Source organism: Diaporthe citri (genome assembly GCF_014595645.1).
Source record: "Diaporthe citri strain NFHF-8-4 chromosome Unknown scaffold_10, whole genome shotgun sequence".
Lineage (NCBI taxonomy): Eukaryota > Fungi > Ascomycota > Sordariomycetes > Diaporthales > Diaporthaceae > Diaporthe > Diaporthe citri.
Genome location: NW_025064855.1, coordinates 1,447,501 through 1,470,029, shown reverse-complemented (window position 1 = coordinate 1,470,029; position 22,529 = coordinate 1,447,501). Strand labels below are relative to the sequence as shown.

Sequence of the window (22,529 nt, the reverse complement as noted above, 5' to 3'; positions counted from 1 at the left end):
TACTTAATATCGTGAGAGCCGTCCCTCGTTACGACGTTACGAGCCTCGACCTAGTGGTTGACCACATTCGCTTTGTTTGTCTACCTGCGTTTATATGAACGTGCTACTAATCTTTGCCCCACCTCACGACATCTCACGATACCTCACTTTCCAGCCCGTGCTCTCGAGGACATAATCTCTCACACTCTCCTCTGCCATCATGGAGAACCCATCGAGCACCCAGCCCGGCGGCCCTGAGAAGCCTGCTGCCGCACGCTTCAGCACGCCGGCCCAGCCCGTCAACGGCCAGTACGCGCAGCAGCAGCAGCCCCAGCCGATCGAGCTCCCCAGGGCCGAGCCATTCAAGACCAGCAAGCCGTTCGCCGTGGCCAAGTTTGTGCTGGGCTCCTTCAACCTCGCCTTTGCCATCATCGCCCTGGGGCTAACACTCGGCGTCGTCACAACGTCCTTCTCGATGGACTCGTTCATCGGCGTCATCATATGCCTCTCTCTCGTATGTAACCCGCGCCGTCCCTCCGCTCCCAAGAATCATGAAGTTCTAACCAACCCCCCACAGGCCGTCGCGTCCATCGTCTGGCAGCTCGCCGAGCACATCACCCTCGCCGTCCGCAGGGGCTGGCGCCCCATCCACCCGGGCGCGCACGTGGGCGTGCACCTGGTGCTCTGGGTCCTCGCGATCCTGGTGGCCCCCTCGCTGTACCTGAGCCTCGCGTACGAGCTGCGCGACTACACCATCGAGTCCGACTGCGAGAGCCAGCGCGACTCCGACGGCTACTACACGGGCTCGGGCTCGAGCTCCTTCTACTGCAACTACTACAGCTTCCCGTCGCAGGCTGCTGCGAATAAGTACTTCGGCATGATGGAGGCTCTCGCCGCCTTCGCGACGCTGCTGCTCATCTCGCACTTTACGCTGTTCGTCATGGCGTGCGTCGAGACGGATCGGAGGCGGAAGTACGGGAAGGCGACCAAGGTCGTCTACCTTGTTGCTGCGCCGGGGCCTGTTGACGGGAGGATGTACTACACGCCGCTCGCCACGCAGCAGCTGGTGAACAACAGGGGGTCCGTGCTTCCGCCTCAGCCTGTGCACCACCACCTCCAGCAGGAGAACGCTGACCCTGGTGCGCATGGATACTACGCGCCGCCCGCCGGAGTGCACCCGGGGACAGCGGTGTAGAGATAGAGAGTCGAGGGAGTTAATGAGGTTGCGTGTGTGTGAGGGCTGATAGACTTTTAAATGACTGTGGATATGGATAGAGTGACGGCTAGAACAGAATAATGGCGGTGGCTACTACATAATTTCTAATGATAGATGATACCCCTTTACCTTTCTTACGTTGGAAGGAAAGTATCTGGCGAATTGCAAGAAATCTTGACCACGAGCCGCAGGTGACAGAGGACATGATTACGAGTATCCCTCGTGGTAACATAACAACATTGAGATACACCATTTCCTTGGGTATCATTTTATCTCTAACCACACATCCATGCCTGCTGATCCTTTGGGCTGACAGTATTGCCTATCGTGATGCTGTCCAAGAACGTAAGCGGACAATCTTCCTGTCATACAGGGCACAAAAGGCCGGCCGCCGCGGCGTGTGGTGCGGAGAGCCCATCGAGCTCATCTGTAGACGCGGAACGGTCCTCGTCAGGAGTTGCTAGAGCAAAGGCATCACCATTCACATGATCATCTCCAATCAAAACAAGCCAAAAAGGACAATGAATAGCAATTCGAGACCATGCCAAGTTTATCTGTCTATTAGAATTTGGGTATCGATTCTGAAGTGCGAGACATGGCCGGCATAAATCTGCTTATGCCAGATGACACACCCACATCATCTTAACCAAATCAAGCGCAAGTATGAATTCAACGCTCTGTCAACCGAAAATGCTGACAGCCACCTAATTTTCTCTGTCACATCTTGTCTAAACGTTCCACTTAGAGGAGGGCGAAGGCGGCACCGATGAAGGCGACGGCAGCGAAAGCAGACGAGCCCAGCTTGGCAGCCGAGGCACCGCTGGCAGCGACGGTGGAAGACGATGAAGAGTCGGCCGAGTCCGAGCTGGAGGAGCCAGAGCCGGAGCTGCTAGAGCCGGAGCCAGAGCCAGAGCCGGACGATCCAGTGGCGGTCGCGCCGGCATCGGTGGCAGTCGCAGTGCCGTTAGCGCTGGACGTGCCGGTAGCAGTGCTGACGGCGGAGGAGCTGGTCTTGGACTTGGAGGTGGTGGGGCAGGTGAGGTTGAAGAGGGCGTTGGTGTTCAGGTCCTTGGTGATGGCGAAAGACATCTCGTTGGTCTGCGAGTCGTCGACCAGGTTGTACCAGAAGGTGGGGACCTTGCCGAAGAGCTGGTCACAGCCGACCTCGTCCCAGAACTGCTTGGCGTTCTCAACGCTGGGAACAGCCTTGTCCCAGTCGGGACCCTCGTATGGCCAGCCGGTCTCGGTGACCCAGACGTCCTTGCCGCCGGCGACCTTGACGACGTTGTCGTAGGCCTCCTTGAAGAGGGAGGCGGCGTTGTCGATGGTGTTGTCATCGCCGGTCTGGTAGTAGGGGTACTCGTCGACTCCGAGCCAGTCGACGGCGTCGATGACGGCAGAGTTGGAGCCGTTGGTCCAGGCGTCCCAGGTGTCGACGTGACCGATCTTGAAGTCGTACTTGGAGAACTCGTTCTTGAACTCCTTGATGAAGTTGACAATGGCGTCGGGGCCAGCACCAATACCGGCGTCGTTCTCGACACCAGTGGCGCCAGCACGGTAGAGATCCTCGGAGCCGATGGAGACACCGATGATGAGCTTGGCGAGGTCGTCACCGTGCTTCTCCAGGCCAGCCTTCAGGGCGTTGATCTCGTTGTCGATGCTGTCGGTGCCGGAGGTCCAGATGCCGAGCAGGAGGGAGGTCTTGGTGGCGACGGCGGCGGGGAAAGCCTCGATGGGGTCGGAGGTGGAGGCGCCCTGGATGTTGGTGTAGAGGCGGACGGCGTTGAAGTCGCCAGGGGCACCGGCGAGGTTCTGGGCGGTCTTGAACTCCTTCTCGAAGTCGCTCTGGACCTTGGCGGCACCGGAGCCGTGGGTGGATCCGGAGTTGAAGCCCAGGTAGTTGGCGGCGGACGCGCCTGCAACGAGGGCAGACGCGGTGAGGATCTTGGACTGCATGGTGAAGAGTCTTGGGGGGTTTTCGGATGCTGAAGAGCGGTGGTTTGTGGAAAGCGCAAAGAGCGAATGAATGACTATAATATCAACGAAGAGAGAGACGGACCGACAAGTCGTGCGAAGTAAGGAATGGACTCCGACGGCTGGTGGTTGGTGATGAAGGTGGTGGTGGTGAGTGGTGGTGAGGGCGAAAGAATAAAGTCGTGGAGCCAGTCACTGCTGGGAATGTATGGGACGAATTTGAGATCACTTCAATCCAGAGGCCTCGCCCCCTGCACTCCAGGTTCCAGGGTTGTGCTTCTGCAGTAATGTCGCAGTGGGCAGGGATGCTATTGGCGAACCCCTGAGCTCGACGTGGGTGGGGCTTGGCAGGGTTGGGATACGAAATGTTCTGCTGAACTTCTTGCCTGGCACTGGCTGACTGTGAAATTGCGATTCGCGGGGGACACCAGAGAGACGGCGCGACAGGATCCTCGGGCTCAACCACGCGACAAGCTTATATGGAACCTTTGCTTATATACACAGCAGACAGCCTGGGCAGATCCACCTTGTGTGTCGCCGGCCTGCCTCCTGCTCTTCACTCTGGCCAGCTCTGTCTGTTTCGTTGGCTGCTGTCGAGTTGCAATGCGGTGCGGGTGGTGGTGCTGCTAGTGCCGCTGTCCGACGTTTCGTTTCATCCATCCGCCGTCCACAAGCCCCTTGGGGCGAACAGGGCCCCTTTGGACCACGCCAGACCACCAGGCCACCACCTCGGCAGCCGTCCAACAGAGACAAAAACCACAAAAAAAGCCTGACTCGACCCGATCGTCGGTTGACAGTTGAGGGTCGGCTGAAACTCGATGGCTTGACTGCAGGCCATGCCGACCGAAGTGGACCTCTGGGGGAATTAAGCTTGGCACCTAGCAATCTCGCCCCTTATATTGCGGGTCATACGTTAACAGGGCTGCATCGCCCCCAGATGCTGTCAACCTCAGGCACGGCCTGAAGCAGGCCGGCCACGCCTGCTGGACGACCGGGTCAGCTCATCCACACCGGGCTCATCTTCTCCCAAACAGCCACTTAATGCAGCCAGCTAGGGGAAAGATCAACAACACGGCGAAATAATAGCCACAATCTGCCAATCGTTATTGTGCATATGGGTGCTGTTATGCCTCTCCTGGGCCGGCGTGTCCTGCTGGCCCAAGTCTTGCTATCTCAACCGCTTGCAACAATAGCTGGTCAACATCTCTCCTGCATTGCAAGGTCGTGAATGGGGGGCTCGGGTGAGAGTGTCTCATTCTTGCTCTATTGAGCATGTCTTCATATGCGCAGGTGACCTGTGATGTTTATGTGCCCCTTGTGCGTTTCATGACGTCGAGCCCATCTCACTCCTTCTGTCCTTGTCCTCTTGCAGAGATGTCAATTTCTTGTATGACGGAGACGAATTCGCTGCCCTGCCATTGGCCGTTCGGCACAAAGAATCTGACTTCAAACAGACTTGTGTATTTGTAGTACTTGGCCGAGTTATCGCAGTACGCCCTGCGCGTCAGCTTCGGCTTGTCTGACCGTGGTTATGCACGGGACTTGCGCCGACCAGTTTCAATCCATTGCATCGAAGATTGACCATTCCATCCAACATGAAAACTTTGTATCAAGGCGGCCCTGTATCATCCTGCTCTCCGACCGGTTTCCACTGGACAGTAGAGTTGATGGTGTTGTAGTACCGGCAGTCATCAACAAGGTCCAAACAGCGCCGCCTGCGCGATTCTAACATAATTCATCCAAACAAAGAAGGAAGACGCCGGCACAAGTAACCCTCCAATGGAGAGGACCCTCGCAAGGCGGCCTGATCACGTTGACGCACGAATGTAATCCAGGAAATCAGAAATCCGAGAACAAGAACACACACCCTCTACCGCCTCATCACTAAGAGCCATCAAATCCTCCCTCTCTGCAGTGCCCGGCCTTGCAGCCCTCGCACAGATCGTTCTCGTGCGGTCCCTTGGTCTCTTTAACGATGTACGTCGAGGGCTCCATCTCGACGCCGCACCACTTCTTGATCCGGTACGCGACCCTCTCCGCGTACGAGCCCCCGTGCTCCAGGAACAGGTCGCCCAGCGCGTTGCAGCGCCGGCAACGCTGCTTGTACACGCGCGCGTTGTAGTCGGCGCCGGGGTACCTGTTGGGTTGGCTGGTTAGTAACTCCATACGGGGCCTGACGTAACGCGTTCTGGAAGATCCCAAAACAAGACAAATGGGAAACTTTTAGATAAGGGACGTTGGTACTGACATGCGGATGGTGATCGCGATCTTCATGCTGTACCAGCCCCTGCAGCTGCAGGCGATGTTGCGGCAGACGAAGCGGCCCATGATGTTCGTGTCGTACTCCTTGATGGCGCCTGTCGGATCGTCGTCGTCGCGGAAGCCAAAGTAAAGGTCGTCTTCCTCGAGGAGGGTGGAGACGTCGCTATGAAGAGACGGGAAAGTGCAGTAGGTACCGCCTGCCTTTACTGATCCTTTTTTGCGCGCCATTCTCGGTGGTGCTTTGTGGCTGGGGCGTTGCTCGACGTTGGCAGCTTCGAATTGATGGTTTTGTGAGCAGGGACGGAGTCAACAGAAAACTGAGCCGGCAGTACCCAAGAGATGTTTGGGGGATCTCAATTGATTGAAAACTGTCGTGTTTGTGAAATTTCAACTCTGAGGAGGAAAAAAGGTGCAGAAGTGTGGTGTGCTCTTTTCTGGTAGGCCTCCTGCATGCGACAACCGTGTCTCGCACGTCGAACATGGGATGGTACTGTCTTGCAAATTCCTGTGCGGTCGAGATCTGAATGGTGCCTGCATGGTCCATCAGACTGGGGGGCACTGCAAGCTCGCAAGGCTTTTCAGAGGGACTGGAGCAACGAACAGAGCGGTCATGCCAGGCCCTCTCGCCACCACGGAGACCTGGACTTGGCTAGGGCTTTGGGAGATTTTTGCGCAGCGACGCACCTATTACATAGGAATGATTGTGAGTGACGCCCAGCGATCGAAGTCTGGGATAGAGGAAGGATGTAGAGAACAGAGGACACATGCGTGCTGGTCCGGTTGCGGAGAAGCCCGCATCACCTTTCTGTTGCTCTGGCATGGAGCGGCAGAAAGGACCAAGGCCAGACGTCGAAAAGGAGTGGGAATCGGGTATCATTCAAGACGGAAAAGCGAACTGTCGAGTCTACGTTGAACCCCCAGAGCAGAGTAGGGCCAAAGTCACCCGGACGATGTGGTCAGGATCGCAGAACGATTGGCACTTTTTCAAGGAACGCGAATCGCCCAGCTCCCATATAATGCTTTTCAGCGGAACTAAGCTAGATGGATGAGCTCTAGATCGGTGAGGTACTGGACTGCGGTCTCTCACGACGGCTATTCCCTCTGTAATACGACCATTAGACCCATTATGCCTAGCATTGCCGTCTTCATCCACGGGTTTTCTGACAACATGATTGTCACGTATCCGACGAATGGTATGTAGCCCACTGTGCACGGTGTCAGTCATCACGAAACGTACATGCTGGAACGTTGCCACAACGTACCGACACTGCCGATGATGTCTTGCCTCTCAAGGTAGTCCTGCCCTTCCGCATCTGCCCCGGTCTGTTAGCCGTCACAAGCTTCGTTCTAGCGGGAAGGGAAGCACATACACAGCTCGGTGTCATCGGCCTGGTTGTTGTCACCTTTCGTCAGTAGTCGGGCATGCTCTCTGTACGGACAGTATTAGTAGGATCCTTTCCCCAGCGCACACTGCGCTTGACCGGCCCTCGACGGAATCTCCGGGGAATGCATACCCGTCGCCAAACTTGCGCACGACGCGGTGGACAATGGGTATGTCCTTGTCCCTCACGTTGTAGACCACGACCTCGCCGACATCCGTTTCCTGGATCAGGTTTCGATTCCCTATCAACAGCAACCAGTCAGCCTTGTACATCTATGATATTTCGATAGACGGGTCGAAGCCGGTTGGGAAGTTCGGGGTTCGTCGTACAGAGGAACAGAAGGTCGCCGCGCTGGAAGGCCGGTTCCATAGACCCGGACAGGACGACGACGATGGGAGAGGGCGAGTCGGTGACGACGGAGAGGCTGTGGAGAGATTTTGTTAGCCCGTGGTCGCGAAGGAACGGGGGGAAACCATCATAATAGTACCCTTTCCACATCATGAAGGCCGTCGACAATATCAGACCTGGTTTCGGCGCATGTCAGTGTCGCGATGCGGCCGGGCTTGAAGCTGCAGGGCCATACCAAAGTTGAGTACTTGGGCGGCGAGTTGCCGCGGGTTCCCGAGGACGGAAAGCATGTTGATGCTTTGATCTGTGGTGTCGTCGTTTCTCCTGGGAGTGCTATCGCATAGTACAGAAGTGGCAGATTCCCGGTGGACGAAAATCAGAAGGTTGCTGTTGCTGATGGTCGCAAATGTGGCCCAAAGAAGTCGAGAGGTGGCCTGTGGGGGAGCTTCACAAGCTGTCCTCAAATAGCGGGTACATACCGGGCAACTTGTCATGCAGGTACAAGGGTACCTCTAGGGGCACCTCGGTACGTACCGTAGGGTCTTGGCTTGTGTGGGGCCAGTTCTAGGCACGACAACTCGAAGTTGACTTAAATGTGATGGAGTCTGGCGAGCAACGAGATTCTTCCACCACAAATCCCGAGCTGCAACGGGAGACACGGAGACACGTTCTGAAAAAGACGCTTCTGTTGGTGCCAGAATCGGCGTTCCCCGAGAACGAAATTCTGTCCCGCCATGCTGTTGCACTTTTCGGCTGCCTCCTGCTGCTGTGGAATGGTGCCGCGACAGCACGTGCCTGTTTTACTCGAAGATGGTGACTGTTGCCAAACAACAGATTGGGCCTTCGAGCAGTCTGAGAATGGAAGGATGGATATTGACCAAGGGTCAGGGCGATCCTGAGTGCCCATCGGTCTGTCCAGGTGGGAATGAAGTCGTCAAGCGCCGGGTAGGCACAGTGGCTTCCGTGGTTCTGGTTCCACGGCTGGGACAGCTCTACCAGTCTGTTAACGCTTTGGGCGTAAGACTACAAAGCCAAGGGCTTCCCATCATCTCATGGGCTTCCCTCCGTTCTCTGGGTTTTCTGGGGCTTTCGAGATAGCGGTGCTTGTGAAGAAGTCACAAAGCAGGCGATAACTCTGGCACTGCGGGTGCGCCTGCTCATCGTCAGGAACGGCCTTGCCCGTGGCGCCGTGTTTCTCCTTCCCGAAGTGCAAGAACAACACAGCTAAGGCTGTTCCTGCCGAGGGAGCTGCCTCTCTTTTGTTGACATCCTCCGCCGAGTAGCTTTCGACTCTCGCAGATCTCTTCCCTCTTCTCTGCACAAATCCCCTTGCTGACCTGCATCTCTTCCACCACCATCCTACCGAGAATATTCAAGTTTTTTCATGTAAGCATTGATTTGACCTCAGGTCAGCCTACAATCCTGGAAAGACAACGTGCCAACACCCAGTCGCCGGCTCTACACCCGCCCTCCCGGTACTTTTCCTTCCCCGAGTATCAACCAAGCAGCCGAACAATGGAACGTCAGCCTTTGCTTTCACAGGTCGGCAACCTTGTCGGCAGCCACCAGCAGGACGAGGAAGGCCAGGCCTCTGGTGGTGATCATGTATGTCTCTTGCCAGCAGCTTCTCCTGGCAGCATCTCTTGATACTCGCGATCGGCAGCACAGCTTGCTGACATTGTCCAGCCCATTTTCCTCCGTGCTGCCCATTCGCCATGGAGACCACTCAACCAAAATGCCTTGGGTTACATCCGGGCTGCCCTCGTGGCCTACTTGATCGCAACCGCCGGCATGCTACTCGACTACGAGCTCAAACATCGCGAGAGCGAATACACGGAGTGGCGCATTCCTTTCCAGTTCTCTGCTGTCACCTGGTTCCTGCTCATCGTCTATCACATCCTTGTCTTTGTAAGTGCGACTTGGCCGTCGGTGTCCCGGGCGGATCCCCAACTAACCATTCGGATCAGTCATGGACGATCACCCATATGCACTGGCCCGACATCGATGAGAACGACACACGCTGGGAGTCTCGACTACTCCGCTTCATGTCTCCCCCTGAGCAGACTGCCAATGGTCGTGGCCGCATCTACTTCAGCCTGTTCCATGTCGTCACCCAAGTCTTTGCCCTCTTGAACGTCGTTGTGTACTGGACTATCCAGGTGCCCAACGGCCGTGGCCACCTGCCAGCACCCGGCGAAGGCGGCGGTGATGGCGGCGGTGGCGATGATGGTGGTGGCGACGCCTTCATTGCCTACGGAGACGGTGCCAGCAAGAACCCCTTCAAGGAAGTCCACGGCTGGTTCCCTATATACTGTCTGTTCAATCTCTACGTCTTCCCGGCTCTCGAAGTCGTGGTTGAGTCCGTCGTCCTGAACAGCATGAGACGACCTGAGGTAGGCGTGCCGTCCCTGGCCTTCTTCCACCGGAATGACTGACCTTGTCTGCAGCCCGTCCCGACCCACCTGTTTACCAGTATCGGATCCGCTGCATTGTATCTAGTATACGCGATGATCGGCAAGAAGCTTACCGGCCATAATGCCTTCTTCTGGCTGGACGAGTCCATCGTCGGTAGCAAAGAAAAGGTGACGGCATACTGCACTGGCTTCATCGCCCTGGCAGCTGCATGTGAGTGCCTTCCTGGATGCGAATGTTGGGCCAGTTCGGGCATCAGCATGAGTACCTTACTGACCTGCCAACAGCTTTTGCCACGCTTTACGGCATCGTCGGCATGCGCGAGAGTATCTCTGATCGTGCCCATTCTCGATGATTCGCCAGAAAGAAAAGAAAAAAAGAGCACAAAATGCTGTGAGGCACGTTACGGTCGGGCTCGCCCGCGGCCCAGCTGACATTCGGGACGTTTGACTCTTGCTAGACTGGATGGGTAATGCATGCTGTTTCTTCACTGTGAACAGATGGGAGGTAACGGTGGCGATATGCCCTTATTGGGTTTTGATTGATTGACCCCAGGCCTACCTGAAGTATGTTTCTTGTATCGAGACTTTGCGCAATACAGATTGACAATACACCGCTCCTCACCTATGATGTGGCTGGAAACAATGCTTGTCTCCGTCGCGACTTTCGAGGTGTACCCTGACGTCCAGCAATCGCCACAGAGCCGCTCACGGCGGGGAACACCAGAACGTGTGGCACCCCTGAATCCAGCCACCAAAAATGTCTTGGAGTAGGTTCCCTTCTTGGCAGCTAGCGAACAGGGCGAGACACACTCAGACACTCCACCCACCCTCACAAGTACCGTTCAGGGACTCCCGCCAACCCCGCGGTGACAGCGTGGCACCCTAACAAGATAGTGTAAGCGTCAATCCAGCCATTTGGAACCGAGACAAGGCTTCCCTTGTACCATTAGCCCGAGCTTGTGAAAATGGCACACCCGAATCAGGATTCTCAGCACTCATCCGAGGGCGACACGCTAAGGAGACCATCATGAGTGCGCTGTGAATTTCAGTGAACTCTTCAGGCACCGTCTGCACACGGTCGGGGGCGAATTTGATGGTTGCCCAATTTTCCATCAATTCCCACCTGTACTGCAACGCAGCAGTCCTCTCGAGTCCTACGGGCCACGGGGTAGTCGGCGCCAACGTCGAGAACATCGAAGACTTCAATCGAAGACTTCAACAATCAGGGAGCAACGCTGGGAATCGGGCTGTACTGCCCAAGTCCTACTGGGCTGTGACCACGTCCAACCACATCCAGCTCTGCGCTATCTTGATACCTGAACTTCATACCCATTGGCCTGCGGAACGGGTTGGCGGCTATTCTGAAATGCACAACTCACCCGGCTCTGGCTCTCGATTCGTCGCAATGCTGATGTGAGAAGCTTCTTGCGACTTCGATGCGCTTCCTCTCATATCTTGTGTGTGTCTATTACAGTCATACAGCTCACATGCCCAGCGATAAGGCGCACAATGTTCGACGCTGCATCCCTGAGGAGACGCGGTGTCACTCGCACGTGCTGTCGGCCCAATGCACGGCAACGCCAATTCGATGTTACGGCTTCGCGTCATCCAGAGCGTTCACCAGCCAACACCAGAGCGATGATGCCTGCTCGTCAGTCATCAATAAGTCAACTCACCACCATGTGCAGGCTATTAACACGTCGTCTTTGGGTTTTCTCGGGCTTCAATGTCGCAGGCCTCAAGTGAGGCTGGGCCGTGACGGTGACGGCACGACCCCAGAGCCAACTCTATAAAAAGGATGGCAGGGCAGGCTGGGAACTCCACCTTGCGCTCTGATGACGGCACGCTGTTCTGGCGATCCCACCTTGTTTTCCGGGGCACAGCCTAGCTCTTGGAGCTTTAACACCACACTACTGCATATTGACCTTGGCGACGCACCGGGTTCCTCAAACCCCCAAACCCTCCAGATACCAATTGATTCGACGGTTGATCTGAGAGGCTGCAGGCAATTTGCAGGCAACCAAGCCGCGTTGCCGCATAAATATCCCCGTCAACCACCCGTACCTTTCGGAAGCTTTTCTCCTCTTTCTTCTTCCTCCCCCCCACCACGAACACACAGGGCGCCAAGTGCAATATAGGGTATCTACTGAGCTGGACGGTCGTTACGTACAACCAGTGGTATTTCTTCACGGGCCCTCTCGTCAATCTTTAGTGTGTCAGCGTTTGGTTTTGTTTTTTCTGCTCTCGTTCCGTCGTTCTTTCGATCGCGGGAGTTTCTTATCTGGTTTTCGTTCGTCTCGTCACTCTCTTGGTACTACCACACGCCGAGGACAAGGCAGCAACACCGCGAGATCCGCAAAAGTGGTTTCCTCGTTCTGTTCGTTTTTGTCTTTCCGTCGTCCCGTACGCCTCGAGTCCGAGTGCTCTTCACAAGTCAGCTTTCCGGAAAAACCTGAACAGGCGAAGCAACAACACGAACGAAAGTTGGGGCTCCGCCGCCGAAGAGTCAAGGTCAAAACACCCGCCGACGACCGATACTACGTCACCACATCCACCACCACGATGTTCAAGCGCCTGAGGTCCAACTCCAACGCCCAGCAAGCTGGTGCGGCCATGGATTCTCAGCACCGTGTGGACAAGTCGGCGAGGCTGGCCAGGAAGGGCACGAATGCGGGTTCCGTGCGGGATCCTACCAAGTTGTCGAAACTGCAGCGGTCGCTTACCGAACGCGAGGCCTCCGGGTCGGCTTCACGATTGAAGGCCGACTCGGCCAAGACACAAGATGCCTCCAAGGCAAACCTCGCGCCATCGCCGATTGTCACCCTGACCATCGGCATGGAGGGGCGACTATTCGCGGCTCACGAGGACGTCCTCCTGCAGAGCCCGTTCTTCGAGCAGGCCCTAAAGGGTGGATACCTCGAGCAGTCGTACGCGCAGTCCAGGAGAATCGCGCTCCCGGATGAGGAGCCGGAGGTTTTCTCGGCGGTCCTCGAGTACCTCTACAAGGGCGATTACTATCCGCGGCTGCTCCACAACAAGCACCGCAACTCTTGGGAGCTCGAGGACAGCGTCCCCACGCGCCGAGGGGGCACGCCAAACGCATCCCCCAAAATCAACTCAGAAAACACCTACGGAGGTGGTCGCGCAGCATCATCACCGTATCAACCCGCGGCTGTCGAGGCTACCGTCTTCCTGCCGTCAGTGGGCCACCACCTCCTCCGGGACACGGTGGTCTACTGCGCGGCCGAGCGGTACGGGCTGGAGGAGCTGAAGCGGCTGGCGCTGCGGAAGCAGGGGCTGCAGTCTGGCATCGACGTGGGCACCATCCTGCGGTCGGCCCAGTACTGCTACGCCCATACCCCGGACTCGGACAGCCGCCTGCGCGCCCACTACCTGGCACTGATCATCCGGTGCCGCAAGACCTTCAAGAGGTCGGGCACCATGCAGGCCGAGATGGAGAAGGGAGGAGAGGGCAGCAAACTGTACTTTGACCTCTTTGTCGCGCTGTGCAACCACCTCGACGACGTCATCGAGGCGGGGAACAAGGGCAGCCCGCGGACTATTTGAGGGGGCCACCACCACTCCGCCCAGGGGTAGGAGGGCTCCTGAGGAGAAGTCTGTGAGGCTTGTCCGGGTCGACACACGAAGACCGCGCGACGGGCAGGTGGATCCGAATCCCAATTTCTTCTTACGGGCGTTCCGTCGGCGTTTCCACTACTGAAGACAAGAGAATGATACACACACCCCATGCTAGGTTCCTTGAATCTGCAGCCACGGAGGGAGTCTGCTTTTGAGGAACGGATGGGCATACACGCTTGGGTTGCCTGGTTTTCTTTTCAGTTTGGGAACCTGCTCTGCTCTACTCTACACGATTGTTGATCTGGTCTGGCATTTCCAAGAGGCGTTCTCTGCTTTCATCCTCCCCCATGGCCGGAAACTCACGTCAGGTTTTGGTACACGCGGCCATTTGGGAGATGCTAGATTTGTTTCTTGCTTCTTCACTTCTTTATGGAGGTTGGCCGATCTCACCAGTATTTGATTTTGAATTTTTGCCACGGGGAGAGCATGGGGAAGGGGGACAGGGCTCGCTTTTCGTTAATTGCCATCCTGCCCGGGAAAGATCAGGACGACGATCTTGGACCAAGACATTGCGGGATCCCACAAGAGAACCTAATACCCCGAGTGGCCCGGCCTTTCTTCTGCATTCACTCCCCCTGGCTAATGATTTTTGACGCCTCGCGTGTGTTTCCATCAAGCGCTGTTATTTCTGCGGAACAATTGGATCTTGGGAACGGATTCTGATTTTACTCTCTTACGCATGGCGAGCCGGCGTTTAGAGGAAATCTCGAAGCGAGCGATGTTTTTGAATTTTTATTTGGTTTTTCTTTACACGTGCAGTTTGCTGCTCTTCCACACACGGACCAAAAAACAACCACCCACCCCGATCCGTCTTATACACACCACACACACACACACCTGGAGTTTGTGTCACGCGCTTGTTTATCTCTCAGCTCAATGATTTTTTCTTGGTTTTGCCATTTCATGTTCGGGAAATGTTACTGCGGGTTTCTGCTTATTTCTTTTTCTTTCATGCGGACTCTTTAATTAGACTGTCATCGTGGAGAAAAGAAAGATCCCTGCTTCCTTCCAGAACGGCGGCCGGAAAGGAGACGAAACACAACAAGTCATCCAGAATGCTTTTATACACCGGTACGGGCAAGCACGGCCAGGCCAGCCCTAGCTGTCCGCTTGTTCGTAACCAGACTGTCTCTTCCGTCTGCCGACATCGCATCTCAGAAGCAACGAAACAAACCAAATTGTTACCAACCGACGACCTTCGACCAGGCCTTGATTACTTTTCCTTTGTCACATGATCATGGGAAGAAGCTGGAGGGCTGTTTTAGGGGAGAGGAAGTCGAGAAAAGGGAGGGAGGGAAGGGGTTCAGCGAGATGGACTTGATGGAGCAGCGAAATTACTTTTCTTCGATTCTACACCCTCAAATCCGTGTGTGGCCTGCATGTTGGTGTTTAAACCCTTGGCGCGTTGTCTCTCAGAGCCCTTGGTGTGTCACTCAGCTGTTTCCTTTTTTTGGACATGATTGACGAGGTTTTGATGATTTTGATACCACACATTCCTTCGTGTACTGTATGATGTCTATGTACTCTACTTCGGGCCTCACTGCGCTCGCGCCTTTGGCTCTGCTTGGATAGCAACGCGCCCCTCTTGGAGGGGCTTAGTAATGGGAGATTCGGCCACCTCCAAATCTTGCTCCATGACCTTGATTCTGTTGTTCGTGATATGCTGTTGGCGGTGCCCAGCCTGCCTCTTTGCATGGCCGGTTTGGTACATCCATCTCCTGCCGAAAGCCCGACCCTTGGCCGGGAACTGGTGATCGACTCATTCTCTATACAGTTTCTGTGATAAGGGAGGCAAGACGAGGCAAAGTTAAGCTGCACTTCAAACCTCAGATCACATCCCCGTGTGCAGCATGTCATAGTCTCAGCGATAGTCTCCAGCTATCTCTCTAATGACACACCGGGCGGCCGTGGGAATGTGAGACATTCACAGACGATGTACTGCGGGTCGTCAGCGAGTCTGCCGTTGGCCGTCAGTGCTTCTTTCTAGCTTGATATCACAGGCGCTGTGGTGGTGTTACTACGTCTGCACTCTCACCTGCCCAGGGTGGATTTATTTCTTCAATCTCTGGCTCTGTTGATTACCTTGAGCCGTTCACCTTGTCCATTGTGAGTGTGAACCTTGACGTAGCAATTACGGGAACGCATGCTTCCGCAAAACTGTATCAATCAGCATCAGTCTGTCTCTGACCTTTCCACGACCTTTCCACGTTCATCTGATCTCAGGTCACGCAGCTGCAAACTTTTCAAGCGTTTGCAGTTGCCTGGACAGAAACCACTGGCATCAAAAGGGACAGCACTGGAATCCAGGCCCCTCCCACCAGACCCTTGGCCGCTGCATTTCACCATCAACCTTTACCTGCAAGCCCAAAACGCATCACGAAGAGCGCATGTGCAATCTCTTGACGTCAAATACTACTCCAAGGTTGATTCAACACTAGCAAAACCTTTCACTCCTTGAACTCTAGGAGTCAGGCCCACAAAGAACCCTGGAGCCAAGCGTATCCTTTGAACCTTCTACTACAACAGGCGACTTCAGAGCGCGCCCATTGCAACCTAACGACAAACGGCTTCACGAGGAGCTGGAAGCAACTCGACTGATTTTGACGGGAAAGTAAGTCCATATGTTGACATTTATTCTCAGGCTGCTTCCATCAGCCATATTAACCGCAGCCACTTAGGGACAGAAGATCTCTTCGAGCAACATGGCCGACCAAATACCAGCCGAAAATGAGAAGAAGCCTGAGAAAGAGGCTCAGAGGGAAAACGCGGCCCTCACGCTCGACACACTTCCACGAAACATTACCTCGTTGATTTTGGCCACGATCACGATTGACGTCAATGTACCGTACGTGGTATCTCCATCCACTTTTCAGACTTCAGCGACTCGCAAGAAGGAAGATGCCAGCGCCCGTCGAGACCTTGTCAGCCTTTGCATGGTTTCCAAACGGATGATTTCCAAAACTCGACCAGCGCTCTATCGAAACATCCTCATTGACGATCTTGACACCTTGATTCTCCTTTATCGCACCTTCCTTGAGAAGCCCCAACTCGGCATCTTTGTCAAGCGGATGAGCCTCAACATTTGTCACGGAGACAAAGACTACAATTCTGATTATGGAGAATTGTGTCGGTCGATTAACCTACGTCCACTCCTCTCATATGCCCAAAATGGCTTTGAAGAACTTCGGAAGACAACACATGCACGCCGTGCAACTGAATTCTACGAGATTGCTCTTGAGAGACTCTACACCTTACATTTCAAAGTCCTCAGTCGTACCAGAAACCTCGAGTCGTTGGACCTCAATGTCCATCCCCAGACGGAGATGCGAAACATTTGCATGGACACGCAACCGATTTACCTGGACGTAGTCGGTCGCGTTCTTCGTTCACTGTGGAGAGAGACGTCGCCCTGTCTGTCGAGGCTCAAGGAACTGCAGTTGATTGGAAAGGAGAAAGCCTGTGCCTACAGAGGTAATCGGTGGGGCTATGCGGCACTGATTTGCAGGTGCTTTCTCAGCCTGCCCGAACTAGAACAACTCGTCTGGTTCAATCACGCCCACGGCTGGTTTGATGCGTTTTCACGCCGAACGGTATCTGGTAAGCCCTGGATTCCCCGTGGTTTGGATTGGCAGAATCTTGACCCCTTCTCCGAAGCTATTTCACACTTTACTAATGTCCTGCGCCCAGGATCGGGGAAGCGTCTACGTGCCGATGCCAAATCTTTGAGGACACTCAAATTGGGAGAGAGTCTCTGCCTTCCACACGACCTTGCTACGCTTTGTTCCGTCTTTCCGTACGTAAAAGACACGTTTTACCTGCTCCTGTTCCCCAAGCTATCTCTGCAAAATCTTTGGCAACCAGCACGTTCCGCTTTGAAACATGTAGCTAACATCGTGCAGAAACCTCGAGTCGTTGTCAGTCGACACTGATTCGAACCAATGCCGAGAAAGATTGCGCAGTCTTGTTCACAGACCGCGGCAGCTCCATGCGAATGGATCTCCGAACTCAGGCCTAGTCATCAAGTATCTTACCGACAGATTTGCGACCCTCGAGAACTTGACGACGCTTGACCTCGACCTCCATTACGCCTGCGACATCAGCCGATCACTTGGACCGTCAGGGACTTTAAGTCTGGCTGCCCTGCCCAACCTGCAGACTCTTGCAGTGCCTTTCCACTTTTTCGTCAGGGAGGGACCGGATGGTCATCACAAAGCTGTCAGCCCAACAAGCGTCCTTCCACGTGCACTGAAGACTCTGAGGATTGTGACTTGCTTCTGGTGCATTGGGTACCGGGTTTACAAGGATCCGAGGATTGTGAAGTGCTCCTGCGGCGCGTACCGGATTCGCGGGTACGCCAGCGACAGAGCACCTTGCAGATATCAGCACCCGGATGCTGTTCTCGGATTCCTGGAGGGCATCGCAAACCCCCGCGTCGAGTCTTTCCCCGACCTCAGCAATATCTGCTATGAGGAAGGCAAGCCGTACCCGATCACGCATCACCACATTACCTGGAAGTGTCCGCACCCCCCCACAGAAATTCTGATGCACTCCAACCGGGACACCCCTGATGCATTGCGTCTCTCAGCCGTGTCCGAATCTTTGCGTCAGAGCGGTGTTGTGTTCAAGATGCGTGACACAACGTTTGGGTGTCGACAAGTCCCAATGCGATATCGTCAACAGAACAGACATGGCTCGTACTTCCATCAAGCAGTGCGAAAGCAATGATGGACTGCCATCTAGCAAGGGATCCTCAATAGGAACGAGAGTGATCGATTCGGTGGCTACAGGCGGATTAGGGATCTTCCAAACGTGCATTTCATAGTGCTCAAGGACACCTTCATCCGAAATCGGTACACGAAAGTGGACGGGTGGCGATCTTGTCTGCATGGAGTGCTTTTAGGGGTTTGCAAGGCTTGTGGGCATGAATGTAGCAATACTAGATGGGATTGCCAGTTGGCGATCCTCAGGGCAGGGCATTAACTTTATATTGTCATTTGTAGGAGGAAAAAGTGCTCTATATGAACACATCTTGAAAGTGACTTCTGGGGTCTAGAGTGCTCGTTCCATGTCCAGATGACCCATCCGGGCACTCGTAAAAGTCAGTGAAAGGCGCTGATCAGGATGGAGCTGAGAAGCGAACAGTGTGATATCATAGTCATTTGTTCATACATGTGCATTTGATGTCTCAGCAGTGCGGCTGCATTTCATGACGCAGCTTGCTACCTTCGGTCTGGCACTCCCTAACTTCCTCCTTTTGGTAATATCGGGACACCACCTAGGCCCACTGCACATCAAGATCCTTGAACTCAACCACAAGCTCAGCAGCATCCTTCGCCGGCCGACAGGCATAAGCCTCGACGCTGAGCTCCCACTTCTCCGGGTCCCCGTGGCCAAACACCCAGCACACCTCCCTCAGCGGGACCTTCTCCCCGCCCACGACCTGGTAGACCCAGAAGCTCTTGCCCAGGACGTCTTTCCCGTTCTCCACCAGCACCGTGACCCAGTCGCCGTCCTTGCCCTTCTTGACGTCCCCGAGGCTCCAGTCGGCCCACGAGTCGCACGCCACGGTCGCGGCCTTGGGAACCCCGTTGTAGTACTCGACGCCCGTCTTGAGCCACTTGGGGGGCGAGTCCCCGGGGAGGGGCCCCGTGGCGCCGGGGGACTTGAGGGACAGCACGAGGCCGGCCTGGTCGTATTGCTCCTTGGGGTGGAGCAGGAAGGACACGCGGGCCGACCTGAAGGACGACAGCGGCGCTGTGGTCTTGGTGTCGGCAGCGGCACCGCGGGGAGCTGGAGTGATATCCGATCAGCTGTCCTGGGTGTCGCTGGTGAGAGGGACAAAACTTACCGGTGAACACATCTGTGGAAGGGGGCTTCCGCCAGATGTCCGTGTTAGGTGATGCTTTGATTGTGAATGAGGAAGACATTGTGTGCTTGGGGGTCGAGGTTGGGTTGGCCTGAGGGAAATGGGGTCTGCTTGTGTAGTGTCCGTCGCGAGACTGAAAGGAAGGCTTGAGGTGCAGGTGTCTTCTTGTAGTCACGCCAATGGGGCCGAGTCAATGATCTAAACGGCGGGGTAAGTTGTTGGATGCCGTGCTTAGACACCAGATTTGGCGCAGTGTCAATTATGCCAAGAGCTGTGGGCCTCAATTGATCCTTTGCACGGTGGTCTTCCCAGGATTCTTCCCTCACCACGGGCTTACAGCTGTTGATGTTTCGCACTTCACACAAAATGACAAGTGTATTGTTTTCATTGGATCCTAGACATGGTGCATAAACCCTCCCCATGCATTCAGGTACGTAAGGATGCATTTGCTGAAGACTGCGTCTATCTGCCCTGCGTATGTGTCCTTTTGACCTGTTGCTCAGCTGGCATGCCATGACGGTAACTCACTCGAACATGTGGATCTACGGCAGTGGCACAGCTCAGTCCCATGCATCATAGCAGCAGAGACTTGACCAGACCCCGGATAACTGTGTCAGGGCAACACCAGCCACGCAGCTCGGACAGTACGCTCTGGAATCGAGCTGATGAGGACGGGGAACGACGGCCTGAATGCATTCTGAATCTGACGATGGTTACTTCTCGAAACTCGTTCTCTCCGCGTAGACAATGTGACTCGTTTCACTAGATGATTTGTCACATAGGATCCGTCCAACCTTTGCTGCATGTGATCGATTCGTGTTGGACCCACAAGAATCGCAGATGCTTGAACGAACAGGAACAGTGCCAGTCTGTCTTCTGGTGTCTTCCGTCATTGGAGACTAATATACTGCTGTTGGCTGGGTAGGAGGTGACACCTGGGCTCCGTACACCTCATGTGGAAAACCTGAAATGGAATGACCTCATCTGGAATAGTATCCTGTGGTATAACCCTATCTGGAGTGACCTTATACAGGGTAGCCCCATGCGTTATTAAGCCGTAAAAGGCAATTGGGCGTAGCTCCCGCTCTGGATCCCTGCAATTGAACCGTGATGGTGGTGATGGCCCTGAGACATGCCGACCAACATCCATACAATGGACCAACTCTCTCTCCCGAAGCGAGACCTCCGGCGCTCACATCCTGGCGACTTCGTGGTCACGTACGAGCTGTTCCAACGCCAGTGTGAGAGCTGCTTTGTCCCAGTCAACCTCCTTGTCGTCGCTCCACGCGATGGCTCTGCGTAAGTCATCCAATGTGCAACGCCCGCCAAAATGTAGTTCAAGATCAAAGTCCGCGTTGGCACCCAGCTCCAGGAGTTTCCGTGCGAACTTCCAGTCTTTCCGGGCGCAAGCCATAGAGAAGAGCGTCCACTGGTTCCGATCAATCTCGTACTCGAGGTTGACGTAGGCACCGAACTTCAGCGCCAAGTCAACAAGAGGTCCTTGCGTCTCTTGCACACAGTAGGCGATGTGCAAAGGGGTTATGCCACCTCTGCCTCGGGCATTGATGTCGACCATGTCTGTTCCCTCGAAGCGATACATCAGGGACTCGACTATAGACTTGCGCCCATGGATAAAGGCCGTGTGGAGTGCAGAGCAAGGGTCGTCCTCGTGGCGACAGACCTGGCGGGTATTAGCGCCGTGGGTGACGAGCAGCTCGACGATGTCGTCGTGGCCGTAGTGGATAGCCAGGTGCAAGGCGGTCCAGTGTGGTTGGTCCATGAGCGGGCGGGTCGCCTGGTGCGGAACCCGCCACATGCCACTCGATGTCATCGGCTCGTTGTCACAGCGGCACAGGTCCCGCGCGGGGACGTTTGGGTCTGCATCATTCTCGAGCAGCCATTTTGCCGCTTTGGTGAGTCCTTTTCGAGCGGCCAGGGCCAGCGGTGCGAACATGAACTGTCTCATTCTGCCTCGTCGTCTCCATGCTCGACCTGGAGGTATGGCAGGAGGCTGGAAAGCCGGAAGCTGCGGAAACTGTGGAACAACAGGAGCAGGATTGTGGGGTGCGCCAGCTGGAGCAAGGCCAAAAAGTGCGGCTGCTGCAGGCATGAGGTTTGCAGTATGCCCGAACTGCCCGTATCTGTTTGACAAACGGCTGACTGCCTGACGTCGGCCGTCTTCTGCATGTGAATTCCACTTGCGTAGACGCTTGATCCATCGGTAGGGTCGGGACGGGTACATGTGTGTAAATGGGTACATGTGCGTAGACGGGTACATGTGTGTAGACGCTTCCACGCTGTTGATGTCGGCGCCGTATCGAATAAGCAAGGCCATGGTTTGGGTGTTCTCCTTTAGGACAGCCCAAAGTACTGTGAAAGTTTCAGTGTCAGTTGTCGCACACCAGGCAAGGGGATATCAAGTGTTGTGCTGATCGACTCAGAAAGTCTTACAGGCAGATGCGTTCTCCTCTCTGATATTCTTCTTGTACAGGACGGAGATCACCAGGTCCGAATATCGTCGGCTTGCGCGGGCGAAAGCGGCGAGGTCACGGGTCGACAGGCAGGGCTCTTCGGCGACGAGGAGGATGAGCTCGGCTGGCAGTGTCGCCAGATGCTCCCTGCTGTCGGCCATTCTGCAACGGATTCGACTTTCGGGTAGTTTGGACTGATTCTCGCTTTTTTTTTACTGCCAGGAGAGCGTACCCTGTAGGAAAGGGAAGGTTGTCGCAAATGAAGCTGTCCGAGACGAGAGGGGAGGAATTCGTTGGGCGCCTCACTCGACAAGAATTGGCTGACTGACGAATCACTGGAATGAGCCAAACAAAAGTTGAAGATATCGATGCCTTTACACAAAGCTATGAATGGAAGATGTTCCACTGCCAGAACAAAACGTTAAGCGGATGCCGTTTGTATGCTCAGGTTGAGTGGACTTGAATCCAAAGGTCAAAGACGGAGGACAGGGGCAAGTTTGGATGGGTCGCAGCTGCACAGAAATCCAAGCTTGAATGGTTGACACCACTTGCTGAGGCTGTCTCAGAGGAAGGCTCGAAGGCAGAGCTCAAGCCCACTCAAAGTCTCCCTGAGCCTAGCTGATCTTAGGCAGGCATTTGTGAATGGTTTCAAATGATCCCCGAAAACTTCGTTTACCTGCTTGTCCACAACCCAAAACCTTTTCTTGGGGCATATTAAAAAACCGGCCAGCGCACTTTGACGGTGTTTTCGCTTTTCTTCATTGCCATTATCATCCCTTTGGTTGCTCCAACATCTACCTCAGGTCGCTGGAGGCCTACGTGCTGGAGTGAGTCTGATGGGCTGTTTTTTCTTATAAATCCGCGTTGTTGGAAACTGAATGGGAAGAGAGACTGGCAGTCCATTACAACATTCACATGGCTCGAGGTACAAGACCAAATTTAGCAAGCTGAGGCTTTTTACATCTTTTCAACCAGAGG

At 54.9% G+C, this 22,529-nt stretch overlaps 9 protein-coding genes across 9 annotated transcripts; 4 read left to right on the top strand and 5 right to left on the bottom strand.

Annotated features, from left to right (window-relative positions):
- Nucleotides 1-199: 199 nt before the first annotated feature.
- INS49_003607 (uncharacterized protein) lies at nt 200-1,174 on the top strand (the record flags this gene model as incomplete). Its single annotated transcript, XM_043164401.1, has 2 exons — nt 200-493; nt 557-1,174. 2 exons carry the CDS (start codon nt 200-202, stop codon nt 1,172-1,174), a joined length of 912 nt encoding a protein of 303 aa, XP_043019166.1.
- A 762-nt stretch (nt 1,175-1,936) lies between these two features.
- INS49_003606 (uncharacterized protein) lies at nt 1,937-3,151 on the bottom strand (the record flags this gene model as incomplete). The annotated part of the gene is made up of 1 exon (XM_043164400.1): nt 1,937-3,151. One exon carries the CDS (start codon nt 3,149-3,151, stop codon nt 1,937-1,939), a length of 1,215 nt encoding a protein of 404 aa, XP_043019165.1.
- A 1,902-nt stretch (nt 3,152-5,053) lies between these two features.
- On the bottom strand, nt 5,054-5,659 carry INS49_003605 (uncharacterized protein; the record flags this gene model as incomplete). Its single annotated transcript, XM_043164399.1, has 2 exons — nt 5,054-5,306; nt 5,418-5,659. The coding sequence occupies 2 exons, from the start codon at nt 5,657-5,659 to the stop codon at nt 5,054-5,056; spliced, it is 495 nt and encodes a 164-aa protein (XP_043019164.1).
- An 864-nt stretch (nt 5,660-6,523) lies between these two features.
- Nucleotides 6,524-7,451, bottom strand: INS49_003604 (uncharacterized protein; the record flags this gene model as incomplete). The annotated part of the gene is made up of 7 exons (XM_043164398.1): nt 6,524-6,636; nt 6,694-6,744; nt 6,802-6,860; nt 6,946-7,054; nt 7,143-7,237; nt 7,301-7,337; nt 7,397-7,451. The coding sequence occupies 7 exons, from the start codon at nt 7,449-7,451 to the stop codon at nt 6,524-6,526; spliced, it is 519 nt and encodes a 172-aa protein (XP_043019163.1).
- Nucleotides 7,452-8,676: 1,225 nt separating this feature from the next.
- On the top strand, nt 8,677-9,928 carry INS49_003603 (uncharacterized protein; the record flags this gene model as incomplete). The annotated part of the gene is made up of 5 exons (XM_043164397.1): nt 8,677-8,766; nt 8,848-9,069; nt 9,129-9,554; nt 9,609-9,786; nt 9,861-9,928. 5 exons carry the CDS (start codon nt 8,677-8,679, stop codon nt 9,926-9,928), a joined length of 984 nt encoding a protein of 327 aa, XP_043019162.1.
- Nucleotides 9,929-12,137: 2,209 nt separating this feature from the next.
- Nucleotides 12,138-13,142, top strand: INS49_003602 (uncharacterized protein; the record flags this gene model as incomplete). Its single annotated transcript, XM_043164396.1, has 1 exon — nt 12,138-13,142. One exon carries the CDS (start codon nt 12,138-12,140, stop codon nt 13,140-13,142), a length of 1,005 nt encoding a protein of 334 aa, XP_043019161.1.
- Nucleotides 13,143-15,916: 2,774 nt separating this feature from the next.
- On the top strand, nt 15,917-17,939 carry INS49_003601 (uncharacterized protein; the record flags this gene model as incomplete). The annotated part of the gene is made up of 3 exons (XM_043164395.1): nt 15,917-16,811; nt 16,902-17,007; nt 17,114-17,939. 3 exons carry the CDS (start codon nt 15,917-15,919, stop codon nt 17,937-17,939), a joined length of 1,827 nt encoding a protein of 608 aa, XP_043019160.1.
- Nucleotides 17,940-18,489: 550 nt separating this feature from the next.
- Nucleotides 18,490-19,141, bottom strand: INS49_003600 (uncharacterized protein; the record flags this gene model as incomplete). Its single annotated transcript, XM_043164394.1, has 2 exons — nt 18,490-19,004; nt 19,063-19,141. 2 exons carry the CDS (start codon nt 19,139-19,141, stop codon nt 18,490-18,492), a joined length of 594 nt encoding a protein of 197 aa, XP_043019159.1.
- A 1,131-nt stretch (nt 19,142-20,272) lies between these two features.
- On the bottom strand, nt 20,273-21,712 carry INS49_003599 (uncharacterized protein; the record flags this gene model as incomplete). The annotated part of the gene is made up of 2 exons (XM_043164393.1): nt 20,273-21,450; nt 21,532-21,712. 2 exons carry the CDS (start codon nt 21,710-21,712, stop codon nt 20,273-20,275), a joined length of 1,359 nt encoding a protein of 452 aa, XP_043019158.1.
- Between the last annotated feature and the right edge of the window lie 817 nt (nt 21,713-22,529).